Source organism: Denticeps clupeoides, chromosome 5 (genome assembly GCF_900700375.1).
Source record: "Denticeps clupeoides chromosome 5, fDenClu1.1, whole genome shotgun sequence".
Lineage (NCBI taxonomy): Eukaryota > Metazoa > Chordata > Actinopteri > Clupeiformes > Denticipitidae > Denticeps > Denticeps clupeoides.
This window is the reverse complement of record NC_041711.1, coordinates 1,848,830-1,875,704: the sequence shown is the minus strand read 5'-3', so window position 1 is coordinate 1,875,704 and position 26,875 is coordinate 1,848,830. Positions and strand designations below refer to the sequence as shown.

At 48.6% G+C, this 26,875-nt stretch overlaps 1 protein-coding gene across 1 annotated transcript in view; it reads right to left on the bottom strand.

The window, feature by feature from the left end:
• Positions 1-7,473: 7,473 nt before the first annotated feature.
• Positions 7,474-26,875, bottom strand: part of LOC114789812 (serine/threonine-protein kinase ULK4-like) — a gene marked incomplete at its 5' end in the record, with an annotated part of 32,028 nt that continues 12,626 nt past the window's right edge. The window contains 11 exons of the mRNA XM_028979213.1: positions 7,474-7,542; positions 8,220-8,314; positions 8,651-8,702; positions 8,851-8,907; positions 9,538-9,659; positions 10,022-10,152; positions 14,816-14,943; positions 15,919-16,101; positions 18,561-18,601; positions 19,651-19,863; positions 21,836-21,993. Of these exons, the coding sequence (XP_028835046.1) occupies positions 7,474-7,542; positions 8,220-8,314; positions 8,651-8,702; positions 8,851-8,907; positions 9,538-9,659; positions 10,022-10,152; positions 14,816-14,943; positions 15,919-16,101; positions 18,561-18,601; positions 19,651-19,863; positions 21,836-21,993 (1,249 nt within the window). The remainder of the gene's footprint in view (positions 7,543-8,219; positions 8,315-8,650; positions 8,703-8,850; positions 8,908-9,537; positions 9,660-10,021; positions 10,153-14,815; positions 14,944-15,918; positions 16,102-18,560; positions 18,602-19,650; positions 19,864-21,835; positions 21,994-26,875) is intronic.

Genomic DNA, 26,875 nt, shown 5'->3' with positions numbered 1-26,875 from the left:
CTTTGTACACTCTTGGCATTCTCTCGATGAGCTTCAAGAGGTCGTCACCTGAAATGCTTCTCCAACAGTCTTGAAGGAGTTCCCAGAGGTGTTTAGCACTTGTTGGTCCATCTCACCCCAAACCATCTGGATTGGGTTCAGGTCCGGTGACTGTGGAGGTCAGGTCTCTACTTTTTGTTAAGTACCGAACTCCACATGTGTTCATTCATAGTTTTGATGCCTTCAGTGAGGATCTACTGACGTAAATGGTCATGAAAATAAAGAAAACACATTGAATAAAGAATAAAGAAAACACATGAGAAGGTGTCCAGACTTTTGACCTGTACTGTAAAACATTTTTTTAAACCATTCAAACTTAATTAATCATTTAAACCAAAGTTGAAAAGAGAAAGGAACCAGTTGTTTCTGTTGTGTTGATGAAGGAGCTGGCTTGACTGGCCGATGTTTGAGGGTGTAGGCAGTGGTTGCCTAGCGGGTAAGGAAGCTGGACTCACAATCGGAAGGTTGCGGATACAAATCCCGAACCGCCAAGGTGCCACCAAGGTCCCCTTGACCAAGGTACCGTCCCCACACACTGCTCAGGGTGGTAATAGCATAGTGGCACTCGCCTATGAACCAGAAGACCCAGGTTCAAATCCCACTTACTACCATCGTGTCCCTGAGCAAGACACTTAACCCTGAGTGTCTCCAGGGGGGGACTGTCCCTGTAACTACTGATTGTAAGTCGCTCTGGATAAGGGCGTCTGGTAAATGCTGTAAATGTAAATGCTCACTAAGGGTTAAGGACACAGAGGACACATTTCGTTGTGTCACCGTGTGCTGTGCTGCAGTGTTTCTTCTTCAGATTATGATTAATTGATCGGCGGTGGGAAAAAAAGCGGAAACATGTTACACATAAACAAAAACTCAGTGCGGAGTTAAGCACACCGAGCGCAGCGAACAGCGTGGCAGCGAGTCAACATTCGCTTCATTAGGACACCAACCGAGGAAGAAGATTTCAGGACCAGCTACAGCACATTAGGAGCTGCTTTCCCCGCCACACATCAGCATGAACCAGGGGAAGCGGACCTGGTGATAATTAGAAGTAAAATGAATGACACTCCGTTCCCAGGATGTGCAGAAACACAGCAGAGCTCAGCAGCGCTGGCTGCGGGTTTGTGTCACATCCAGTAACAGCCGCCGGAACACGTTCCTCTCACTGCAGTAGAGAATAACGAACGAACGGACAAACGTGTGAAGCAAAACGGCGCGAAAGTCGGTCTGTGCTCATCCTCACATCGTCACACAACTCAGGATGAGGACCTGAGATCTGGTTCAGTCTCCACTCTGGTGGACGAAGAGTGTCACACGAAATGGCCCTTTGTGTGTGTTTCTCCTCAGTCATCTGGTCAGAAAAACAGCAGAATCTCTAAAGATGTTGGCTATAAAACAGCTGACTTGCACTTTTCTGTTTCAAGTGCTGAGAGAGCGAGAGCGAGAGAGCGAGAGAGAGAGAAAGAGTTTCCTGAACAAACTAAAGATGATGCTGGTCTTGTCAGGATTGACTGCAGCTGGGCTCATCACCTGTACCCAATCCTGACAATGCCTCAAACCCGGAGATTTCCGCCCCTTCGGAATCTCCGGCATTTTCGTGAACTCAGTCATGAACTTGACTTCCGTTAGTGTATGTGTTTATGTTTTGAGTTCTGGCAATCGGCACACGCCTGCGGGTTCGTTTTCGGCCACCGAGCCATTGTTTATTTGTTTATTGTTTATTTTATAATAAAAACCAGTTCCCAGAATGTCACACCTCTGAGCTTCCTTCCCCCATAAGTCCGTAGTCGTGACAGAATGGCGGAGATCTACCCAAAAGCGCAGAGGTAAGAAGCAGAGGAAAAGAAACACCGCGAAGGACGCAGCCCGGCGCGAAGGACGCGGACGCCATGGGAGAGACGTGACACCCGTTCTGGTTGAGTGCTTTCTCCCCGATAAGCCATGGTACGCGGCGCCGCGTGATGATGTCGTGACCGTAAGGTTACTTGATGCTCCCACTTTGTCCACCCCAGACACGGGCAACACGCAAAGTACAATTCAAACAGTACACTTTATTTGTTGTTTAAATAAATCAGACAAAATGCATGTTGGGGGCGTATGAGAATAACACTGCCAGGAACGGTTACACCTCACTAGTACTGCAGGGTTGATGCCACCCTCCCCGGTAGACACAGCAAATCGTGACAACAGTTCAGAGCACACGTACAAACCCACAATTCATAAAAAAAACGGAGATCACACCAAACACACGTTTACAAACCGCAAGTGAAGCACCACAAATGCACATTTTAAGAGGGTTGGGTGGGTAATAAAATCAGTATGGTGACAAACCAGGCTGGTTATCTTAACCCCCATACACACAACATTACTAATTATCTGGTAAACATATACCTATATAAAAATACCAATCTAATAAGAAAAGAATATTAAAAACAGTCAATACTGGTCGGCCCCCTGACCAGTATGAAAACTAATCTACCCAAACCCACGAAACAAATGGTCACACAAATTGTCAAACCGGAATTGTTCACACGTCGGTCTCCAAGCGCTCCACTCCAGGATCCCGCGAACATGCCCACGTCGCCCTCCGGAATGCTCGGCAACAAGCCCTGTTCCCGGCCAGGCCATATGAATGAAACCATAACAAGAGTAGGCGCCGTTCCACTCTGTCCAAGCTTCCTTCTGGCATCGGCCACCGTCGCTATACACCGATCCTGCTGCAACACAAACACAGTCGAGCTGCTAGATGGAATGGTTCAGGTCCACATACAATCGTGCATCAAACGGAAATTAAAACTCCGATGTCCCTTGTGGGGTACTTGTTGTTGCGTTGTCAGTTACTGGCTGTAGCGCCGCTGGCCGCTCCGCCCACCACTACGCCGCCGGTCACGGTCCGGCGTCTGGTCGCGTCGCGACGTGGGAAGTGACGTGGGCAACGAGCGCAGAGGACGCAAACCCCACGATCTTCACCATGTCAAGCCAGGAACTCTGCGCTCTGCTGGCCAGGCTCCCCGTGGACTGGGACGACAACGACAAAAGCACTGGAGACGCGAGATTGTCGCGACATCCGTAAAGACCCACGTGACTTCCGAGGGTACGAGGTCAACACGGACTACGACGAGGATGACGCCGATTGGGCGGTCGGTGCCGGGATGGCTCCGCCCACCGTGCCCGTCCAGGAACTTCACAAGGTCCGTGGAGACCCATGTCACTCCCAGAGGTGCGACAACAGGGAGGAGGAAGACAGCGATGCGGGGGTAAGCTGGTGGAACAGGGCAACAGGAGGTCGCCAGCCAGCAACTGCACTGCTGGAACTGCCTCGCAGGGAAGACGCCCTCCCAGCTCCGGTCGCCGACCCGCCTTCCCTCTGCCTGGACGTTCCCCAGCAGAATGGCAGCACAGCACCAGTGCCCCCGCATGCTGGAGAAGACGTCCACCCCCTTCCACGCCACACACCCACCACCATCTCCAGCGACGTGCCCAGCCCCGTGTGGGACAGCCCAATGGTCCTGGGACCCTTCAGTGGGGCAGCAGACACGGATGAGATCACCACCATCCTCACATGTCTGACTGGATCAGCATGGGGCTGGGGTGCAACCCTCTGGCAGCAGGGAGAGACAGACAGGAGGAGTTTTCGGGACTTCCTGCCGAGACTGAGGGCGGAGTTTGATCGGCCAGAGCCTGAGCCAGGGATCGAACTCTGCCCCTCCTCCACATCCAGCGGCAGTCAGGATCCGGGGCAAGAAGACCCAGCACTTGCGGGCGACGAGAAGGTTGTGCCGCCCGAGATCCTGGCGGTGCCCCCTGAGGAGGTCCCGGAGACCCCAGAGAGGGAGCCAGACGACCCTCTCTTCTGTCTGTCTGTGTGTGTGTGCGTGGCATTTGTGTCCGTATGTTGCCCCGACTTCCCCTCTTTGTGTCCACCAGATGGCGACCCAGCAGCGGAGCCGAACCCCAGGGAGGGAGTTCCTAACCTGACTGCACTGGTCCAAGGCTAGGTGGGCAAGCCCCAAGGTACCCCTAAGTCCAGCTGGGGGGGGTGCTCCCCAAAGAATTTTTGGGGGGGATGCAGTTCGGGTTGGGGGCTCCTCCTGAGGGGAGGGTGGGTGGGGAAGCGACAGAGCTGGGTCCTCCGGTAACCGGTGAGGAGGGGTGGAGCGCCATAGAGCCCCCTGGTAGGCATGAGTACCCAGCTGGGACAGGCAGGAAGAGGGCTAGCTGGATGGCCTGGCAAGGACCCCCCCCCTTGGCACCAGGGCCATGCAGCGAGAGGGGCTGCATGGTCCCAGAAGGCACCAGGCCGGGGGACCGGGTCCTCCAAGGGGAGGATACAGCATGGCAGGAGTCCACCCCGCCGCCTCCACTGATGGTACTGCTTGGGCTCCGAGGACGTAGCCCTTGGAGGGGGGGCTCTGTCAGGATTGACTGCAGCTGGGGTCATCACCTGTACTCAATCCTGACAATGCATAAAACTCGGAGATTTACGCCCCTACGGAATCTCCGTCATTTTCGTGAACTCAGTCATGAACTTGACTTCCAATAGTGTATGTGTTTATGTTTTGAGTTCTGGCAATCGGCACACGCCTGCGGGTTCGTTTATGTTCTTTACTTAAGTTAAACTGTTTTCGGCCACCGAGCCATTGTTTATTTGTTTATTTTATAATAAAAACCCGTTCGCAGCATGTCACACCTCTGCGCTTCCTTCCCCCGTACGTCTGTAGTCGTGACAGGTCTGATGGCAACATCAGTTTCAGGCTGAAACCAGCAAAAACTAGAGCAGCAGGGAGACGAAAATGTGATTTTTCTCCATACAATTAGAATTGCAATGATTAGAAATATTGGTGGTATTTTGGTGGTATGATTATAGTTATAATCCTAAATTCACTATTATCTCAACTATTTTATGTGAATTGACTTCACAACTACACTAACAGATGTGTCACACAAACATATTACATAAAGTTTTTAAACATGAAAAGTAATTTATAGCAGCTTCATATTAACAGTTCATATTTCAGTTCAAGTTGAAGTGAAAAAAGGTGCACATGTTCACCTAGAAATTCACAGCGTCGACCAAAATTCCACTCGTGTGCACGTCTGGACACCCCACTTAATAAAATGCGACACCATATTTTCTGATCTGCAAAGAAATGCTTTATGGGAGTTCCTGTTTTAAGACCGTTTGCGAACAGGCTACGTTTGAGATGTGTGGGACGGCCAGGGAAGTAAACATAGCGCTTTTTTACAGACAAATTGGAAGCGAAGTTCAATCAGTAGCCTGCAGCACTACATGGCTAAAGGATTTTAGCGGATGATGCTAGTGTTTTTTCCACTGGCAGCTTGAACACCGGCAAACGAAGGAAGAGAAAAGTGTTTCTTAAAGCTAGTTTGCATTAATGGGTCTTAATATGAAAAGAATAATCTCACGTAAACTTACCTGCGTAGCAAAGCCCATTAAGTTGTAGTAGTAAAAATAATAATCTTCCGTACATTTCATAAGAGGCCACCGCAGCACGTATTGTACATTGATGCCCTTTGTGCCGTTTTTTGGAGAAGGTAAATATTGTGTTAAATGTACCTGGTGATCTGGACGCTGTGCTCAGTGAGTGACACCAGCAGTTTGAGGGCGTAGTCTGGTACAGGGTCAGGCTCCAACAGCAGAGACTCGTATCTGTCCAGAAACAATAAAGACCTCTGTAACAGAGTACCTCCGTTATTCAAATCAATTATCTGATTTATAGTACAACGAAACCAAGAAACCGCCAAGCAAACCCACTCTTCTACAGACCTGTGGCCCATCGGTTCGATCACAGTACCTGTTGTAAATAGGGCAAAAGCTGTACGTTTTAATGCTAGTTCAGTGTACTGGGTGGGACTCTAGTATTGAAAAATGATTAACATGTTGTCTGCATTTAACCCACCACCCATAGTGAAAGGCGCCCGGGGAACCATGGCTCTTCTTCATTTAACGATTCTCAAGACGATCGGAGGAATGAGTGAGCTGTCACTAAGACTCTACTCTATAGGTGTCTTCAGTATTGTGAATTAAACCAAAATTGATGTCACTAAAATACAGTCCAGTACAGTAACTCCAGAAATAATTCTAATTATCTTTACTATGAACAACAAGATGAAGAAATTATGGAAATAAGATGAGAGGAAAAGGACATCCTAACAGAATTATGGGTCTGAATAGCAGGCACAGGGAGACGGTCCGTGTCTGAGCGAGACCTTGTGCAACATTTTAGGGTGTTAGTAGCCTAGCAGATAACACACTTGCCTATGAACCAGAAGACCCAGGTTCAAACCCCACTTTCTACCATTGTGTCCCTAAGCAAGACAATTAACCCTGAGTGTTTCCAAGGGGGGACAGTCCCTATAACTACTGATTGTAAGTCGCTCTGATAAGGGTGTCTGGTAAACGCTGTAAATGTAAAAGGAGACAGATGCTCACTGTGGGAGGAGCGACTGCATGATGAAGTCCAGAAGTCGTGAGTTGGAGGCGGAGTCAGACACACTTTCTCCAGCTCCTCCTCCTTTTCTTACTTCGTCTTCCAAATCCTCCTGACTCAGCAGCATCAAGGCCAATTCGGACAGCACCCGCAGACTCACGATGCACCATTCCACTGAGCACATACACACACAAATTGTGCTTTAATGATCTAGTGCAGTAAGTATGTAATGTATGTATAATAAATACCTAATTTACCATATTCTAACAAGACTTAACCTAACCCTAACCTAAAGGTAAAACCAATGGGAACCAGCACAATGTCCCAATTTATACTGTAAGGTTGTGTGTCTCTTTGTGGGGACATTTAGGCTCATGAATGCCATTTATGCCAGTTGACACAAATAAAATGTTTATGTGCACTTTAAATGACTTGTGTGACAGGAACGCCTACTCATAAAATGTCCCAAAAGACATTAATGGCTTGTTTTAATTAAACTTTCAAACTGCCTCTGAAAATTAGCGCCACTTCTTTTGTGAGTTAAGCTTGTACCTTTTTGCTAAGTCAGATAAATTGGTGTCTGTTGTGTGTTCCATTCTCTGACTGATTCGCCTAATGAAAGTGGATGAAAGGACGGAGAAAAGCCTGCTGCTCTGTTCTGGTTCTTGGTGCTTTTAAAATGAACATAATAACACTGCAATAGAATCAAATCAGAAATGCTTTTATCCACAGAACAGCTGATATATCACTAATGTTTCATACTGTGGTTGTGAACATATCATATTCACACTGATGACTTTGTATATGATATTCTACCTCTATCAAAATATGTGTTTGAGTAAGCACTGAGGGTGCAAAAGGCCATACTGTCCTCATATCGATTATTTTGTTTTTTCACATTTTACTGAACGTAACGTAATAGTTATATAGTTGTAAATCACACCTGAGGTTTTACATTTTGGCCCTATTTGTGGGTGAGACCCGGGCGCTACTGCAGAGCGCTTGGACCATCATCATCTTCATCATCATCATCATCATCATTAACCAGGCATAAGTGCTTGAAACTCCATCAGAAAAATTTACATTTCTTCCAATGAGCATGAAAGCTCCTCCAGTTCCCGGGTAACTGACACAATATGGTCTAATCCGGGGTGGTAGTAGCCTAGTGGGTAACACACTCACCACAAGATTTACTACCATTGTGTCCCTGAGCAAGACACTTAACCCTGAGTGTCTCCAGGGGGGGACTGTCCCTGTAATTACTGATTGTAAGTCGCTCTGGATAAGGGTGCCTGGTAAATGCTGTAAATGTAATCCTAAATCTGTTATGTCCTTACTTGCAGGTTCTCTTCCTGTCTGTTCCGTGTGTGTCTGAGACACTAATGACGGAGGTGTAATTACTGTGCCCATTCCTATTACTATTACACCACTTCTCATCCCTCTCTTCGTTTTCCACTCTGCTATCTATCCTGTGCCACACTGCATCGATACTCATTAAAGTCCTCTAAATTCACTCAAACCCAAACACACACACACACACACACACACACACACAGTAACAACCTTCAGTTTAATTTCCTGAGGAGACGCTGGTTTGGTTCGATATGTAAGCCTAGAGGGGGGAAGTCTTTTGGAGCTGCAGCAGTGATTGGCTGCAGCATCGGCCAGATCCAGATTGAAAATGTAAAGATGACACTGCGTGTATGTGAACAGGGGTGTGTGTATGATACTCACAGTGTGGAAGTGTGGGGTGAGCAGGGTGGGGTGTTGGGTCATGGTCTCCACTGTGCTCAGTGTGCTTCTGATGAACTCCTCCGCAGGACTGAGGCCTAAAGATCAGAAGACAGACAAACCATGGGCCCTTTCCCCAGTATCTCCGACTCACTCACTCAATTCCTATAATCCAGTCAGGGTCGCGGCTGCCAGAGGCCATCGCAGCCACACACACACACACACACACACACACACACACACAATTCAGTCACCAATTCACCTAGTGTACATGCCTTTCGATGGCCGGAGGAAACAGGGGAACCCGAAGGAAACCGGCTCAAACATGGGAAGAGCAAGCAAACTCCACCCACACAAGGACCGGGAAGTGCAGTATAACTCATAATCCTGAATACAAATCATCACAAACATGCCACAGTGAGAGTAAAACTGACCTACAGCGCTGACCAGGCACGTCTCACTGGAGTCTGCACGGGCCACGTGAGTCTGTACGAGAAAACAAACAGCAGCATTGAGTCTCCGAGCTGAAAACCTGGAGTAGGAAAGCTTCTTGTTTCAAGATTTAGTCCTAATTCTGGACTCTGGCTTCCGATGAAACCATGTAAACAGAAGGAAGTTGGAGATCAAGTCTTACCAGCAGCGCCCCAAATTTCAGGAGGAAATGATCCGTCACCACCTGCGTTCTGAACACCTGCAGGGGACAACAACGGCGAATCAGATGCAGACCCACATCCACCTGAGCATCAGGTCTTTCACCATATTTTCATATCTTTAGGAGGACCAAGACATGAATAAATAAAACCACACACACACACACACACACACAACCTCTCTAATCTCACAATCATAATGAGGAGCTCCAGGCCCAAACAGTCTCTCTCCTCTCCTCACACAGAGCACAGGAGGGATGAGAGGGTGACGGCGAGGAAGCCCACACCTTCCCTCCGTCCAACACGGCTTCCTGACACCTCCTCATATTTTATTATTCTTTATCAGGACTCATGTTGGCAGCAGTCGGGACATTTTTCTGGTATTTAATCTTTAGAGAACTGGGTCACTTGTGCAGATACGCATGCACGCACACACACACACACACACACACACACACACACACACACACACACACACACAGGATAGGAAACAAATATCAGGTTAAATTAAACAATTAAATATCAATTTATTTAACTGGTTATTTTAACATGTTTTTTATTACTACAGTTATAAATTATTAGCATTATTATTACTGGTGATCTTGTAGAACTGCCTCTGTCTTTCACACACACACACACACACACACACACACACACACACACACACACACCTGTGAAGTGAGTAAGTGCAGCACCACAGGCATCATGGAAAGGTTGTGCTTTAGCTGGCGGGCTTGAGCAGCTGAGAGGTTCTTCCGTCCCACAATACTGTCCAACGCTGACAGGACATCATCTGCAGAGAGCATAGATACAGACAAAATAACGCACACACACGCACACACACGTGTTGAGAAACATAATCCACCCTCATGTTGCTGGTGGCAGTGGGGGCGGGTTCGGACCCTCAGGTGTTCAGTCTGTGCTGGTTCTGGACTGGACGCGGGGGGGTTGGGGTCGTGGGGGGGTTGCGAGCGACAAGCCCGAGCAGCCGGAGGGAAGAGTCGATACCGACTCAGCCGCCCCGCAATTCAATCAGAAAGGTAATTAAAGACAGGCACATCCAATTGAATAGTTAAGTCTCTGATGTGTCCATCACCCCCCCAGAAGCGCCTCTTCCCTCCCCGGCCCTTTCTGGTGCAAATGGGATTGATTTACCCAGGACGGCTGGCAGGTCCTGTGCGATGTGATGGATGAAGAGACCCAGGCATTTTGACAGGTACTCGCTGCCGCCCTGCTCCCTCCCGGGCGTGGCCCTCCTGACGTCTCTTTCAATGTACATCACCAGCCTGCGAGAGACGGGGAGAAGCATCGTCAGGCACCATGGCGGCGGGTTCAGCTCAGCCCCGCGGGTACGCAGCAGAACTCAGCTTCTCGGATGCGAGGTGCCGAAGCACATGACCTGAAGCTGTGTGTGTGTCAGGTGTATTAAGAGGCGTGTTAATTGGCTCGTCTGCTGTCACAGCTCCTCGTTTCCACACCTACGTGGCGCACATTTCCCCACCGTTCTGCTGCGGCTCATCTCTGGAATTAGACACAGGCGAACCGCCACAGACGTGCAGCAATAAGAAGCCAGGAAACCGGCTGCTGGTTAGAGACTCTCTCTCCACAAACTGTGTACATGAACACGGTCATTAATAATGAAGAGAAGACCTGCATCATGTCTGCAAACACGCAAGGATGAGCTCACTTACATTACTCTCAAAGTGCAGTTTTAAATGTTCTTTAAAAATGATCAAAAAAGGGGGAATTATTACAGTTTCAGGACCAAAAACACAATTACTTAAACCGAGCGATCTAATCAAACAACCTGAGTCAATAGGAGAGTGGCGAACAGAAAGAGTAAAAAGAGAGAGTAAAGTTCCACAGCCCTGAGACAGTCCTTCAGCATCTCTTGGCCCTCAACGTTCTGAGTGAGGACGGGGTTTAAACCAAAACCACAGACACTCGTGTGGAAAAAATAAATGCATGTCAGGACCAAGCAGGTCTTTATTAGACAGACACGCCCTGCTGGCGTTACATTACATGAGGAAGAACAGGACTGAGCTCAGGGGAGTTATGACTTTTCCTATAAATTACCTCTCCACCCTGAAATGAGCGTTCTGCGCCCCCGCAGCACACGCCGCTGCTAGAACCGGAATCCCCGGAGAGCGGCGCGGCGCTTCATGAGGATACCGGGAATGACGGGAAGTGTGTGTGTGTGTTGGGGACGTGGTCCTGCTGATTAGTCCCACTCAGATCCTCCACCTTGACCCTCTGTTGTGCATCGGGGTCGTCAACTACAAGAGTTTTTCTCGGCAGACACTATGAGGACCAGATTCTCTTCTAAAACACGATATTAATTGTATTTTATCTTAAGTAATATATTATTATTTGATATATTAATTTATGTTCTAACAGACTAATATTACCTGTAATGCAGAGGGCCACTAAGGGATGACTGCTTTTGGTTTCTTATTTGTGAGTCATTTCCATGCCGTGACTGGCGGATTACTGAAGGCTTGTTTAATTTAATAAATGACGATCACTGACCCACATTCACAGGACCTTTAAACTCTGGATATAATAATTATTAGTCATTTTTAATGATATTTAGGGCCTTAATATTGGAATATCCTAATTAAGATGGGATAACCTGGGGTATGAAATGTTTACTGCAGTTTTAGAGACTCTGGTCACATGATGACTTAATACAGACAATAACAGGGGTATTATTATTATTATTATCATTATGAAGCGTCTCTCCCTCTCCGCTCCCGCCGAGTGCTCCGGTGCTGTCTGGACTGTTGAAGTGAAGTCACATACTCAGACTCAGGCCTGTTGTGCAGCTCTGGGGACAGCGTGGCAGCTTCAGAGCGCGGCGAGGGGGGGGGGCAGGAGGCACAGGCGCCGCAGCGGAGCTAAATTAGGGATGTGTTTTTCCCGACGAACGCCGCCGTCAGCACTCACTCTGGGAGCCGGAGCGGGGGGTCAGCTCTGACAGACTGCATCCTGGGAGAACTTGTAAAGCGCAAAATAGAGAGAAATGAAAACTGCCATCGTATGTGTGTGTTGAAGACAAGCCTGCAGCTGGAATTGTGAACATTTGTTCAGAATGGAACATGGCCTAGAATTAATTATGAATGAATTATCAGAATGTGGTTAAAGAACTCCACTGATCTCAGCCAATCACAGCGCTCCTTATGAGTGAATTCCCAACTGACTGCAGCAGCGCCGATAAAAACCTGTGATGCCGACACTGGAATCTGGAACAGGTGTCAACTACTATTTGAGTGAGTGGAACCAATTCACAATGGAGTACGAAAGCAACTTAAAGTATAAATGAGCTGTTTTCCGGCCTGTTTGTGGTAAACACTGAGCTGAACCTCAGTGGAGAAGCTCATTTCACCCAAGCAGGAAGTGCTGTAGAAAGCGCCCGACAAATCCGCTCAAATGGGAGAAAGCGAGACGCATAAATGAGTATAAATAAGATAACAACTTGTTAGTTTCAGCAGCCATTTCTCATTTCAGATACAGTTCCCAAAAAACGAGTATCATCTATACAACATTTATTTCTTTCGGTGATCTTCCAGGGTGGAGTGAGGGTGAAATCGGAGTCAGAACTGGGTTGGTGTTGATTTGTATTAAATAGTAAGACATGGTGAATTGGAGAAAGGATCTGTCCAGGTTGGAAGGTACTGGACAGAGTAGAGTAGGTTTCATCTCATGGTGGAAATGCACATCAGCATGGGTCGTGGTTGCCAGACACACTGCACACACACACACACTTCACTCACACCTAAAGACAATTCATAGTTACCAACCCACCTAGTGTACATGCCGTTGGCCAGCTTGAGGAAACTGGAGAACCCGGAAACCTGAACCAACACGGGGAGAGCATGTAAACTCTGCTCACTGCCCAGGCAGAGATTCAAACTCACAACCTTGGAGTGTGAGGGTCGTTGTCGTCATTGTCTCCCTCCACTTATCCGGGTCGCGGGGTAGCCTTCCAAGTTGGGAATCCCAGACAGCCCTCTCCCCAGCCACCTCCACCAGCTCCTCTGGCAGGACCCAAAGGCGTTCCCAGACCAGAGATTTCATTTCTCCAGCGTGTCCTAGGGAGGCGTCCAGGAGGCATCCTGACCAGATGCCCGAACCATCTCAACTGGCTCCTTTTGGAGGAGCAGCGGTTCTACTCTGAGTCCCTCTCGAATGTCCGAGCTCCTCACCCTATCTCTAAGGCTGTGCCCGGCCACCCTACTGTGGAAACTCAAGATTCTTCAACTCCTCCACTTGAGGCAGGACCTCTCTCCCGACCCGGAGTTGGCAAGCCACCCTTTTTCGGTCGAGAACCATGGTCCTGGATTTGAAGGTGCTGATCCTCATCCCAGTCTTTCACACTTGGCTGCAAACCGTCCCAGCAAGAGCTGAAGGTAAGAGCTGATGAAGCTAGGAGGACCACATAATCTTCAAAAAGCAGACATGACATTCTCCTGCCACCAAACACCCTCCACACTATGGCTGTTCCTAGAAATTCTGTCCATATAGGTTATGAACAGAACCGGTGACAAAGGGAAGCCCTGGCTGAGTCCATCCCTCACTGGGAATAGGTCCAACTTACTGCCGGTAATGCGGACCACTCACGGTCCCCGGGCAAAGGGACCGTATGGCCCTTAACAAAAGGCCATCCACCCCATACTCCTGGAGCGCCCCCCCATAGGGTGCCCTTGGGGACACGGTCATAAGCCTTCTCCAAATCCACAAAACACATGTGGATTGGTTGGGCAAACTCCCATGGTCCTCCATCACCCCAGCAAGGGTAAAGAGCTGGTCCACAGTTCCACGGCCAGGACGAAAACCACATTGCTCCTCCTCAATCCGAGATTCAACTATAGTACCTTGGAGTAGACCTTCCCAGGGAGGCTGAGGAGTGTGATCCCCTATAGTTTGACCCACTGGGCCCCCTTCTTAAAAACAAGGATGACCACTGCAGTCTGCCACTCCACCGGATATGCCCCCGACTATAGCCTCAGTCAACGTCAGCAGCTCCCCATCCCCACTGTAAACAGTCAGTCAGGACCCGTTCCCCGACCTGAAGGTGCAGGGAAGCTACCCTCTTGTCCCCCGGGGTAAACCCCAACAAACAGGCTGAGAGTCTTAGGGATAACAAAAAAACGACCCCAGTCCTCTACCTCTCATACGGAGAAACTCCAGCAAAGGAGAGTGTCCAACCTCTCTCAAGGACTTGGGTCCAGAGCCAATACTATGTGTCGAGGTGAATCCAACTATATCTAGCCGGTACCGCTCAACCTCTTCCACAAGCTCCAGCTCTTTCCCCGCCAGAGGGGTGACGTTACATGTCCCAATAGCCAGTTTCCTTGTCTGGGGATCAGACCGCCAAAGTTGCCACCTGATCCACATTGGACAAGCCCACCTCCGGTTCGGGCTGGACGGGCCGGGCCCCATGGGCGAAAGCCCGGCCACCAGGTGCTCGCTCTCCAGGGTGGGACCCCGGTAACTGTAACCCTCCAGGCTGGGTACACTGGCTCCTTGTTTTTCCTTCCATGAAAGGTCTTCTGAACCGTTCTTTGTCTCAACCTTTACCTAAGACCAATTTTACCAATTTGTCATGGGAGACCCTACCTGGGGCACCACATGCCCCGGACAACACAGCTCCTAGGATCATTAGGGTTCTCAAACTCCTCCACCACGATAAGGTGACTGTTCAAGGAGGAGAGTGTGAGGGTACATCACTAAAATCAGCATGTCCTCCAAAACCAATGTTTCACTTCGTAAGTGAGACCTGTGCTGCCATTAAATACCCACTGTGTAGCTAGATGAAGGTTCAGCCGTTTAAGTCACCCACAAATCCCACGGAATCATCTTCTATGAGCAGGGGCACAACTCTCCAGTCTGACTTGGTTTGCAGGCAGAAAAGTCTGTGGTCGGTACGGCTGGTGAGTGTGTGTGTACCTGGAGTTACAGCACAGCAACAGTGTGTCTCTGCTCTTCCTGATGATCTGCAGCAGCAGCAGGAACGCCTTCGCCCGAATCGGCGCCGACGGGCTGTCCAGACAGCGGACGACCGCCACCACAAAGTCCTGAGGAAAAACACGTCATCTCACTTCCACTCTGGGATAACGGGCGTCTGCGTATCTGACCGGTTGACCAGGCTGCGGCCCGTGGACAACACTGTTATCGGCGGCTGCATGGAGCTGACAGGGTGCTGGAAGCAGCAGGATAAATTAGCAGCACTTGATTAAGTTTTGCTATCGCTGTGTGGAGCAGAGCTGAAGCCGTGCAGAATAGTGTGATTAAACGCACTGTGGAGTTAATTAATTTCAAAAGCGCCACGGCCTGCCCGAACTGGAATTACATCAACAGTATTCCAGGCTGCACACTGAGATTGCTGCTCCGCCGTTCCCAATTAGCCGAGCCGCTCAACGATTCATTGAAATTTAAATTCTATGCGAGACAATGCATGAATAAACGCGTGCCACTCTGGACATTTATTTGTTAAGGGAATTAGGGAGGGGAAAAAAAACCTATAGCGCTGTCACATAATTGGTGTAGAGGTGATGCAGTACGTCTCCAGCACTCAAAGACTTGTTTTCCAGAGTCAAATTGGGAATTTACATGTAAATGAATTCAGGTCAAAGAAAACTAACCGTGGTAATTGCTGCACGCGCCACATTTTAAATCAATTTGAGTTGCCAATTTTACACATGATTACCCTTCCAGATAACACATGAAGGAGACAATCGGTGCAAACTGTTAACTTGACAAACGGATCCAATTCTGGCGGCAGGACCACGCTGGAATACACTCCTGACCTGCGGAGCGGTGTGGGGTTCAGTTGGACGAGCTGGACGTTGGCCACAAGTTGAACCAGCTTTGGCATAGTAGTCTTGAGACATACATTTTTGCCGGCCCGTTCATTTCACCACATATTTTAGCGCTGTAAAGCCAGATGTAAAAAGGTGTAATTGTCGGGCTTACTTTGTAGACCTGATTACAGCTCTAGTGCACGTGCTTGTGTATGTGTATGTGATCTGCTCTCCTGCAGCATTACTCACCCGGTCCTGTAGGAGGCGCTGTGAGGGCAATCCAGAGGCCAGCAAAGCAGCAAACATGGTGAGCATGTTCAGCTGCACACGACACACAGCAGGTGCCAGGCAGCCCAGTAGTGCTGGCAACCCCACCTTCTCCAGCACGCTCTGGAAAGCTCCAACTGAGTGGTGTGTGATCCAGCACAGGGCCTGGAGGGAAGGTCAGAGGTCACAAATGCAACAAAGAACAAGGAAATTAGCAGTGTGGTGGAACGTCAATCATGGGGTTCAAAGGGGAGGACCCGAAAGAACAGCCTTTCCTTGTAGGGAGAAGCAAAATGTCCCCAGCTGAGAAATTTCATGCTTCCCTGTCTGTGTCTGCAAAATGTCCCCAGCTGAGAAATTTCACGCTTCCCTGTCTTGATCTTCAACCTTCCCATGTTCTCCCACACCGCCCCTCTGCTACGTTCCCTCCACTGGCTCCCAGTAGCTGCACGCATCAGATTCAAAATACTGATGCTGGCCTACAAAGCCTGACATGGAGTAGCACCATCCTACCTCACAGCCCTTATTACACCTCGCACTGCACCTCGTATACTCCGAGCCTCCAGTACTGCTCGCCTGGTCCCCCCAATCTTTGAAGGTACGAGGAAGACGTTCATCTAGACTCTTCTCTGTCTTGGCCCCTGGGTGGTGGAATGAACTTCCCCTCGAGGTCAGAACAGCTCAGTCACTGAGTATTTTCAAACGACAGCTCAAGACCTTCCTCTTTAAAGAATATTTAGATGAACTTGTAACCTTCTACTTGTCGAACTTGTGTACAGAATCTACAACAGAGTGAATAAACGATTGTATTCATAGTTGGGGTCCTAGTGAACCAGAATTGATCTCTTCATCGATGGTAACTTGAAAGCACATTGTAAGTCGCTCTGGATAAGGGCGTCAGGACGTTTTCTCTCATAAGATATAACTACACACATACACAAACAGCACAGTACTGTATATGCATAGTGCATACTCTGTAAGAAATTCCCTTATTTCGCTCTCTGTCATCATGCAAAAGGGAACCAACAGCTAGACATTTATTAAAAAGGTAAAAGTGAAGATACCCGTTTCTTCAGGGAAAATGAATAATTAAATTTGTGAAACCCGAGTGCCAAAAGGAAACAGTTTCATAAAACATGGAGCTCTACTTTAAATGTAGGCCTCAGATTTGCAGCCTGCAAAAAGGCTGAAGGTGAAGTAAGAGTGCAGCAAAGCGAAGCCACCGTGGTCTGCAGATTTCACACAATTACATCATGAGCGTCAACCCTGCACCACCTCAGCCCAGAGCAGAGTAAATAACTCATCTGTCACGGCCCCCACCTCTGCACCCGTCCCGGGCAGCATGCAGGAATTTCAACGTGCCGGAAACGAGGATCTTGAACGTCTGGGAGCGACTGTCACTCATCAGCGACGCCTCGCTGCAATACGACCTCCAAACTGCCCCCCCAAAGAGACAGAACTCAGGTCAACACTGCAGCCGTGACACAGACACAGAAAGGTGAGACAGAATGAAGGGGAGGAGGGGAGACTGCAGAGGCTCCGCCTCCACCAGACTTCACTAGTCTCACGATTCGATTATGATTATCAATGCCTCAATTATATGCCTTAGCATGCATCTCTTAATTTTTTTTACTTTTCTTTACATCATATTTACAAACCGGATTCCAAAAAAGTTGGGACACTGTGCAAATCGTGACTAAATGATGTGGAGGTGCCAACTTCTAATATTTTATTCAGAATAGAACATAAATCACGGAACAAAAGTTTAACCTGTGAAAATGTATCATTTTAAGAGAAAAATATGTTGATTCTGTCACGGCTACCGGAATCAGAACGAGAGTGCGTGTAGGAGGAGACGAGGAACCTCGGTGCGGCGGAACGCAAGGAGGCAGGTAAGTTCCCTCCGAGTTAACCTGCGAACGCGAACCGGCGTGAGCCGCAACACCACACAGATGTTGTCGTTTAGGGCACAATAAAGGACGTGACAGGACGAAAGGAATGAGTTTAGGATTCAGGATCGAAGAAAGGGCAGGAACGGTTTTACTAGGTCTTGATGAGAATGGAGCCAAATCGTGATGACGTAAGTCACTCAATGACTGACAGTTGACAGCTGCTCTCTAGCCAATTTATAGGTGTCACATTACCTCGTTTCCGTGTTACTCCCAGTCACATGATTGAATCATGTGATAGTACCTCCCCCTCCAGGGCCGACCCCCGACGGCCCCACAGCGGATGCGGTACGCTGACGGTACTCAGTCACCAGGGAAGGGTCCAGGATGAATCGACTTGGTATCCAAGACCATTCTTACGGTCCATAGCCGATCCAGTGCACCAAATACTGGACCCCCCGACCCCTGCGCCGAGAGGCAATAATGCGCTCAACTGTGTTTGCTGGTCCCCTGTCGACGATGCGTGGCGGCATTGATGATCGGTCCAGACTAGAAAGGGGGTGTCACAGCTTTGCAACCAGTGCCGCCACTCCTCAAATGCCAACCTGACTGCCAGCAGCTCACGGTCCCCCACCCCGTATCGCGCTGCGAAGGGGTGAACTTCCGTGAGAAGAAGCAACACGGGTGCAATTCCCGGTCCGGACCACATTGAGAGAGGACAGCGCCAGCACCCACCTCTGACGCGTCCACTTCCACCACAAACAGAAGGGAAGGATCTGGGTGTTGAAGAATAGGAGAGGTGGTGAAAAGACACAAGGACTTAAAAGCTTGAATGGCCTCAGGGGTTAGGTGAAACGGATGTGATGAAGGTTTGGTGAGAGCAGTGAGGGGTGCTGCGACTGTACTGTAGCCACGGATGAAGCGACAATAGAAATTCGCAAACCCAAGAAACCGTTGCAGCTGTTTCAGCGTCGTGGGTAGGGGCCACGATGCCACTGCTTCCAGCTTCTTGGGCTCCATGGCCACACCCTGGGACGTGATGGTAAAACCCAGGAACGTGGTGGAGCGCTGGTGGAAGGCGCATTTTTCCAACTTACAGTACAGTTGATGGGCGAGCAATCTCTTCAGTACTGCTCTCACGTGTTGGATATGGGATTGCTGGGTGGGAGAGTAAATGAGCACATCATCCAGGTAGGTATATACCCACCATCCCAGCATGTCCTGGAGAGCATTGTTGATGAACTGTGGAATCCACAAAGGCGGTGGTGGAGATGACACGCTGATTCCATTCCAGGACGGCCGGAAGAGTGAGTCATGAGGTCGGTGTCGTAACATGAGGAGGAAGTGACCCAGCTGATTGGAATGGCACGATTGGCGTCCCGTTTCCCGGGCGAATAGGGCAGGTCAAGCGGATGTGTGAAGGGGAAGCGCAGTATGCACACAAACCCTCCCGAAAACATCACTGTTTCTCTTCCTGGGTGAGGGTTGTCCATCCAAGCTGCATGGGTTCCCCGAGATGGTCTGGAGGAATGACGGTGGGCTGAAGTGGTGAGAAGGGAGGTCAGGGAGGCCGGTGCATGGTTGGAGTGGGGGCCGCAGTTCTCGGGAGTGCCAGCAGATGCCGATCAATCGCAAGCGCAAGTTGTATGAGGGCTGACTATCTCACCGCGAATTCGTGGGGCCAGTCCTTCATAATAAATCATCCGGAGGGCGTGGGAGTCCAGCTGAGTTTTTGCAGCCAGAGTCCGGAATCGTGCGGTGAACTGGCTGACAGATGAGGAACCCTGGCGCAGATGGTAGAGCTGCGACGCGACGTTTTCCACACCGTCTGGATGGCAGAAGGCGTTTCTCAACTCCTCCACGAATTCGGAGTAGGTTATGGACGCGGAACTGGGGGAATTGAGTCGAGCAACCGCCCACTCCAGCGCGGGACCGGCGAGCAGGGTAAGGAGCAGGGCGATCTGAGATCGGGAGCTGGGGCAGTGGCGAGGCTGCAGCTCAAAAATCAGTGTGGTGAGCAGTGCCTCCGAGCGCCAAACTGGGTTTGGGAACCGCGCGGGGGGGAGAACCTTATTGAATGTCTGCCGCAGGAGGTTCGCTTCCTGCGGCAGCGTTTACATGAGGTGTCTGTCATGCACAGAGAGCACGAGGCGGCGAACGCTGCGCAGGGTCCTCACCCCTGCGCGGGGGTCCTCCTGGCGTTCTACTCAATCGCACAAAGCAGCAAAATCGGAGGCATTAACGTGCGGCTCAGTCATTCTGTCGCGGCTACTGGAATCAAAACGAGAGCGCGTGTAGGAGGAGACGAGGAACCTAGGTACAGTGGAACGCAAGGAGGCAGGTAAGTTCCCTCCCAGTTAATCTGCGAACGGCACAAAAAGGACATGATAGGACGAAAGGAATGAGTTCAGGATTCAGGATCGAAGAAAGGGCAGGAACGGTCTTAATAGGTCTTGACGAGAACGGAGCCGAGTCGTGATGATGTAAGTCACTCAATGACTGAGCAGCTGGCACCTGCTCTCTAGCCAACGTTACCTCGTTTCCGTGTTACTCCCAGTCACATGATGGAATCGTGCCAGATTCAGAATTTCATGGTGTCAACAAATCCCCAAAAAGTTGGGAGAAGGCCATTTTCACCACTGTGTGGCATCTTCCCTTCTTCTTACAACACTCAACAGACGTCTGGGGACCGAGGAGACCAGTTTCTCAAGTTTAGAAATAGGAATGCTCTCCCATTCTTGTCTAACTGTACAATTGTCTTGGGCCCCTATTTGTCGCACCTTCCTCTTTATGATGCGCCAAATGTTCTCTATAGGTGAAAGATCTGGACTGCAGACATTTCAGTACCTGAAATGTATCCTTCTCCTACGCAGCCATGATGTTGTGATTGATGCAGAATATGGTCTGCCATTATCTTGTTGAAAAATGCAGGGTCTTTCCTGAAAGAGATGGGATGGGAGCATATGTTGTTCTAGAACCTGAATATATTTTTCTGCATTGATTGTGCCTTTCCAGACATGCAAGCTGCCTGTGCCACACGCACTCATGCAACCCCATACCACCAGAGATGCAGGCTTCTGAACTGAGCGTTGATAACAACTTGGGTTGTCCTTGTACTCTTTGGTCCGGCATCCAGTATGGTTTAACGGCCTTGACCCTTACGAGATTGTTCCAGATATACCTATCGTGGCTTCTGAGAGACACTATCACTCTGAGCTCAATCATTTATACCCAATCATGTTGCCAATTGACCTAATTAGTGTTAATTGGTCTTCAAGCTCTTCGTTATGCTCAAATGTACTTTTTCCAGCTTCTTCTTGCTACTTGTCCCAACTTTTTGGGGATTTGTTGACACTGTGAAATTTTGAATCAACATATTTTTCCTTTAAAATGATACATTTACGCGGATTAAACGTTTGATAAGTTATCTACGTTCTATTACAAATAAAATATTGACATTTACCATCTCCACATCATTGCATTCAGTTTTTATTCACAATTTGTTTAGTGTCCCAACTTTTTTGGAATTCGGTTTGTAAGAACGTCAGTGAGATCTGAACCAGGGACAGTCCCCCCTGAAGCAACTCAGGGTTAAGTGTCTTGCTCAGGTAGTAAGTGGGATTTGAACCTGGGTCTTCTGGTTCATAGGCGAGTGTGTTACCCACTAGGCCACTACCACCCTTTTGCAGCAAAAGCATGTTCAGTGTTCAGTGGGTATTCCTTTTGAAAGTCTGTGTGGACGAGGCCGAACTCCTACCCGAAGCAGCGCTGTACTCAGATCAGGCAGCCCAGTCACTACTGGCTGCCAACGTCATTATGATATAATCAATTATATCAACCAACGTCATTATGATATAATCAATTATGTTCTGTAGTGCATTGATACAGAATCATCCATGTCTGCATCACAATGCATCGATTATGGGATTCATGTTAACACCCCCCCCACACTCACACATCCTGAGATGCTCCACCCTACCACCCCATTATTCCTGCAGCTGTTCCAGTACAACTGTTCATCTGGAGGCCTGGAGGCAGCACAGTGTAACCCAGAACCCCAAACCCACACAGCGCCACATGGGTCAGTGCCAGACAAGAGGTGAGGAATCTGCTGTCCTCCAGAGTCCTCCGTCTCCTGCCCTCCACACAATGAGCTGCACTCAGCTGCCTTCAGGCCAACAGAAGAGCACGTTCACATTCACATGTGCTTCTGCACAATGCAGCTCAGATTCCCAGCTGCAAGCAGAACCATGTTAACATCACACAAAGAAAAATTCAATTATCTTAATGATCTTTGAACACGATGTAGCCTAAGATGAAATGTGTTTTCAGAAATGTTCAAGGATCACAGAAAATCCTCACAGTGCAAAACCAAACAAATGATTTTTCATCAGTCATCTCACATCTCATCAATGTTTTTCAGACCAGAAACAAAAACCGTAAGAGAATCACCATAAGAACAGAACTGAAGAACCCTAGAGCTGGAAGACTGAAAGGGGTCTGTGGAAGCTGACAGAGGGCAGAGTGACTGTCCTGCTCAGCATCTGATCACTGAACATCCCTAACAAACAGGTGCACCAGTGGTGCAGAGACTATTAAAAGCCCAAGGTTCTGCAGATTTCTGAGCAAGAGCTTTATTAGGCCCAACTCAACAAGCCTAGCCTCCATTTCACCTCCTCAGCATCCATTTTCACATCTCTCTTGATAATTAAAATCAGGGTTCTTACACATCTTTACAAAAAATGTCCATGATTTCCAATTACTCTAAGGCAAACTTTCATGACTATATGCACTAAAATCACAAAAAAAAAAACTTTATCAAGATACCAGAAGCATGGGCTTAGGGCACACATGCAACCCAAGCTAGAAAGCAGGTGGAAGCTTGGTGGCTTTTGCGCTCAGTACGGGGACACTTGGGCTGGAGCTGGGCAGCAGAGAGGGTGTAGGCCGAGGCTACATGGTGTAGGCCGAGGCTTCTCGTGACGGCGGAAGGCGGACGTGAGTCGGAGGAGATATGAACAGCAACCACAGTGGAGTATTGGTAGAGGAAAGCAGCAAGCTGTAGACGTGTTGGACGGAAGCGTGTGTCACCAGGAGCAGATGTAGTGTCAGAGGCAGATACAAACTCATAATCAGGGACAAAGCAGGAGGTTGGCAAACATCGAGGGGAATGAAAGACAAAGGGGAAATCAATCAGCACAAAGCAATCAGTTTGGAGCCAGGTCAGTCAGAACAGAAGACTTAAAACCAAGGTATAGGAATCAGAAATGAGTTCGCCAAGATGGCCGAAATTCAGTTAGCCAAGATGGCCGTTGACCTCCTGTGGGATCAGTGTGCACCCCCTGCTGGCCCGGAGGATGGGTGGCAATGACGGGTAGATTGTAATGACTTTTCCAGAACTACATACGTACTATTATATATATACTATTATACTGTTTACTATGTTGTATTCCAAAACTTTAAAATTCAAAAAATTCTCTTTTCAAATTCCATGACTTTTTCACGATTTTAATGAATCACCTGATGATGGTGGCCAAGATTTGGAAACCAAATGATCATTACATTTTTGAAAGTTTACCAATCACTGAAACTAATTTGCAAGGGCTAGGTACTATAGACCAGAAGTTCGTGTTCAAAGCAAATTTAATGCGTAAGATCATCTCAACTAAAACGATAGAAGTGATAGATTTAATCTGAGCCGGTTCTGAAGAATTCACTCCACTTCTCAAAACCCTGAACGAGTCCAGTGATTCATTTCATTCTCTCACCTGCTGATTAAAAACAAGATTAACATGACTGTAGATTAACATGACTGTAGATTAACATGACTGTAGAAACCAAGACATCAAGGAACAAAAGAAGCTCAGAAACATGAGTCCTGCTAACCCTAAAAATGAGAAGAAGAGACGCAGAAAAGCAGGTCCGGGCCAGCAGCCTCGCTCTTATCTAAACGGTGTTTTAATCCGTTTTGAGCCAACATTTGTGTGTGTGTGTTCTCTTCTGATTTCCCAGCTGGCAACAAGTGTGTGTGTCTGTGTGCAATTATTTGTCTTTGAAGGACGCTGCACCTGGCCCTGAGCTAAGAACTCATGACTGGCGGTCGGGTCTTTCATTCATACACCCAAACACACCCCCACTTTCATCTGCGCTTCACAACTCAATCAAGGCTGTTTCAACACAGCCTTCAATGGATCACACACACACACACACACACACACACACACACACACGTAAAGCCATGTCCTTTTCTTTGGTTTCTACTCAGAAGCTGCACTCAAAGCTGGCTAAGACATACGGCGGCTCAATAGCCTTCTGTTTGATGCATTCAACTCACACGACTGATCCTCCCACAGCAGTTCTGCTGCACTGGAGCCTTGTTACTTCATCAAGATCGGTTTTATACACCAAGTCACAAGCCACACACACACCTAACGATGACATCCTCACAGCATGTTCGGCATGGATGTGCAGTAAATATCGACTAATAATACAGGTAATGGTATAGATTACAATAAAGATGAATAAAAACCAGGTCCTTGTTGACTTGTGCTGATTGGTTGATAATCAGCTTCATCTATCGCTTATGAAGCTCCTAATCTGATTGATAAAAGTGGGATTAGGATCTGTGCTGCAGCTGCCACAGAGCATCATATGAGAGAGAAATGTGAGGTGTGTGTGGGGGTGGAGGTTAATAAATGTTTCATGGATCATCTGAATCGCCTGATCTGAGGTGGAGGGGGTTAATGTACACACACAGAATCTCTCTCTCCTGTACTGTACACACACACACACACACACACACACACACACACACACACAGTCACTGACACACACTCCTCACCGTTCCATCATCTTTTCCCTTCCCCCTCCATCTCAGTCAGACACTCACTCCTCCCCTCAGCTCCAGTGTGTGTTTCTCAGTGAGAACACACAGCTCTGACACTCTGATCAACCCCCTACACACACACACACACACACACACACACAGGTTAACACACAGCTGTATTTGAAAGAAGTAAATATGGGCTGGCGAACGTCACATTCTGTTACCATGACGGCACCAGCGTTCTCAATCAACTCAATCTGATGACCGAAGTGGAACCACTTCAAGAAGAAGACACACGCACACACACAAAAGCAGAAACTCAGTAACTGCATTTAAACCTCCTGAACTTAGATTTCCCCTACAGCACAAAAACCAGCCACAGTCACACACATCGTTCCTGTAAACACACACACACACACACACACACACAGCAGCTGTGGTGGTGACTTAATGACAGCAGGCACTGCTGTCTACTTCCTGTTGGCTTATTAGAGCGCGCATACACACACACACACACACACACACACACACACACAGCTACAGCTGTTATCTAGTTTAATGCACACACTCCACTAAGGCCTTCTTACTGTAAGACAACAGCTGAGTTGAGTGTAACTGTCCTCGCAGAGACAGGGACACGTGAAATTTCAGTTCCAGCGAGGCTAGTTTTCTGTTCCCCACTACCTGAAGATTTAATAATAAAAATGACAAGATTTGCCTTCGGGTGCTGATGTGCAGATCCCTGTAGGAATCGACAGTAAATGTGTGTTTATTTAATCCAGTGCTGGCCCTGTGCTGTGTTGAAGAGGGCCAGCGGTCACACAGATGGGGCCTGGTGTGGTCAGACAGCGAGGTCTGTGGAGACCTGGTGACTGAAGTTGTCTATATGGTCAATCGAGTACACACACACACACACCTCACAGGCTGCCAAACAATGCCTGCAGGGGCTCTGTGTGTGTGTATGTGTGTGTAGTGGGGAATCATTACAGTGCAGACCCCACCTCACACACACACATACACACACACACACACACACTCTCTCTTTCTCTGGCTGGTGGGGAGGACAGTGTGTCGGTCTCAGTCTCAGTCTCACCCCTTCCCGAAGGCACCTCATTAACACTGTGTAGGCGGCTGCAGGAACGACCCACAATCCTCCTGGGTGTTCTTTCTTCTCCTCCTGCGGGGCAGAGGGGAGGGGGAGAGAGTGAGTGTGTGTGTGTGTGTGTGTGTGTGTGTGTGCAGTCACAAGTGGAGGTTGAGAACAGCAGCAGCAGCAGCAGCAGCAGAACTCATTGAAGGAACAATTAGAGCTCCAGTACAAGGCAGTCGTGCTGTAATTAGCCTAAATAAACAAACACACGATAAATAAATCCCAGAGTAGCCGAGCTGTTCTATTTGCTCCGGTGGATATAGATATGTGAGTGTGTGTGTGGACCCACGGTTCACACACGTCTTTCTTTTTCTAAAAGTCTCACCTTGCATCAGGAGTCCGGGCTGCTCGCACCTCAAGGCTCCTTGTTCGATCTTGTTTGCTTGTTTGTTTATTTGTTTGTTGCGCTGTGCTGTTATGTGTCCATCATTATTCACTTGCTGAATTACAGAAACATGTTCACGCAGTACACAAACAGCCAGACCTTGAATAAACTTGCACTTTTTTCCAGTATTCTGCTCAGTAAAGGTGAGTGTGTGTGCGTGTGTGTGAGATTACTGGCTGCATTTTAAATAGACAAAACGTGTACACAACAAGTTACTCAAACATTAGGAAATGACCCACGTGTGCAGGATTTTCTAACTCCAACTGCAAACTTATCCGCAGCACAAAGCCACATTGACGGCAGGAGAATTCAATAAATGTGACAGCGCAAGTCAGCAAGAGCTGACCTTCCATGCATCTCCTGTTCTTCTGCTATGATGGGATTTCCTGGAGGTTGAGACCACTCAGGTAAATCAGCGTCGGAACCTGTCTCTCCGGGCCCCTCGCGTGAGTTCGGATAATTTCATTAACATGCAGGGGAAGGCGCAGTGCTGCAGGGCCGAAACGCAACGGCAGCAAACAGAGGCAATAAGAGGCGGCGCTGCTCTCTGCTCGGGCCTGTCCTTCAGCCCCCCGCTCCATCTCCAAGTCATTAGAGGCTCTTGTTGCTGCTGACCCCAGACGGCCGGCCCACATCCGGCTCTCGGCTCTCCTGACCCCTTCTTTTCCTCCGAGTGCTGATTATCCTGC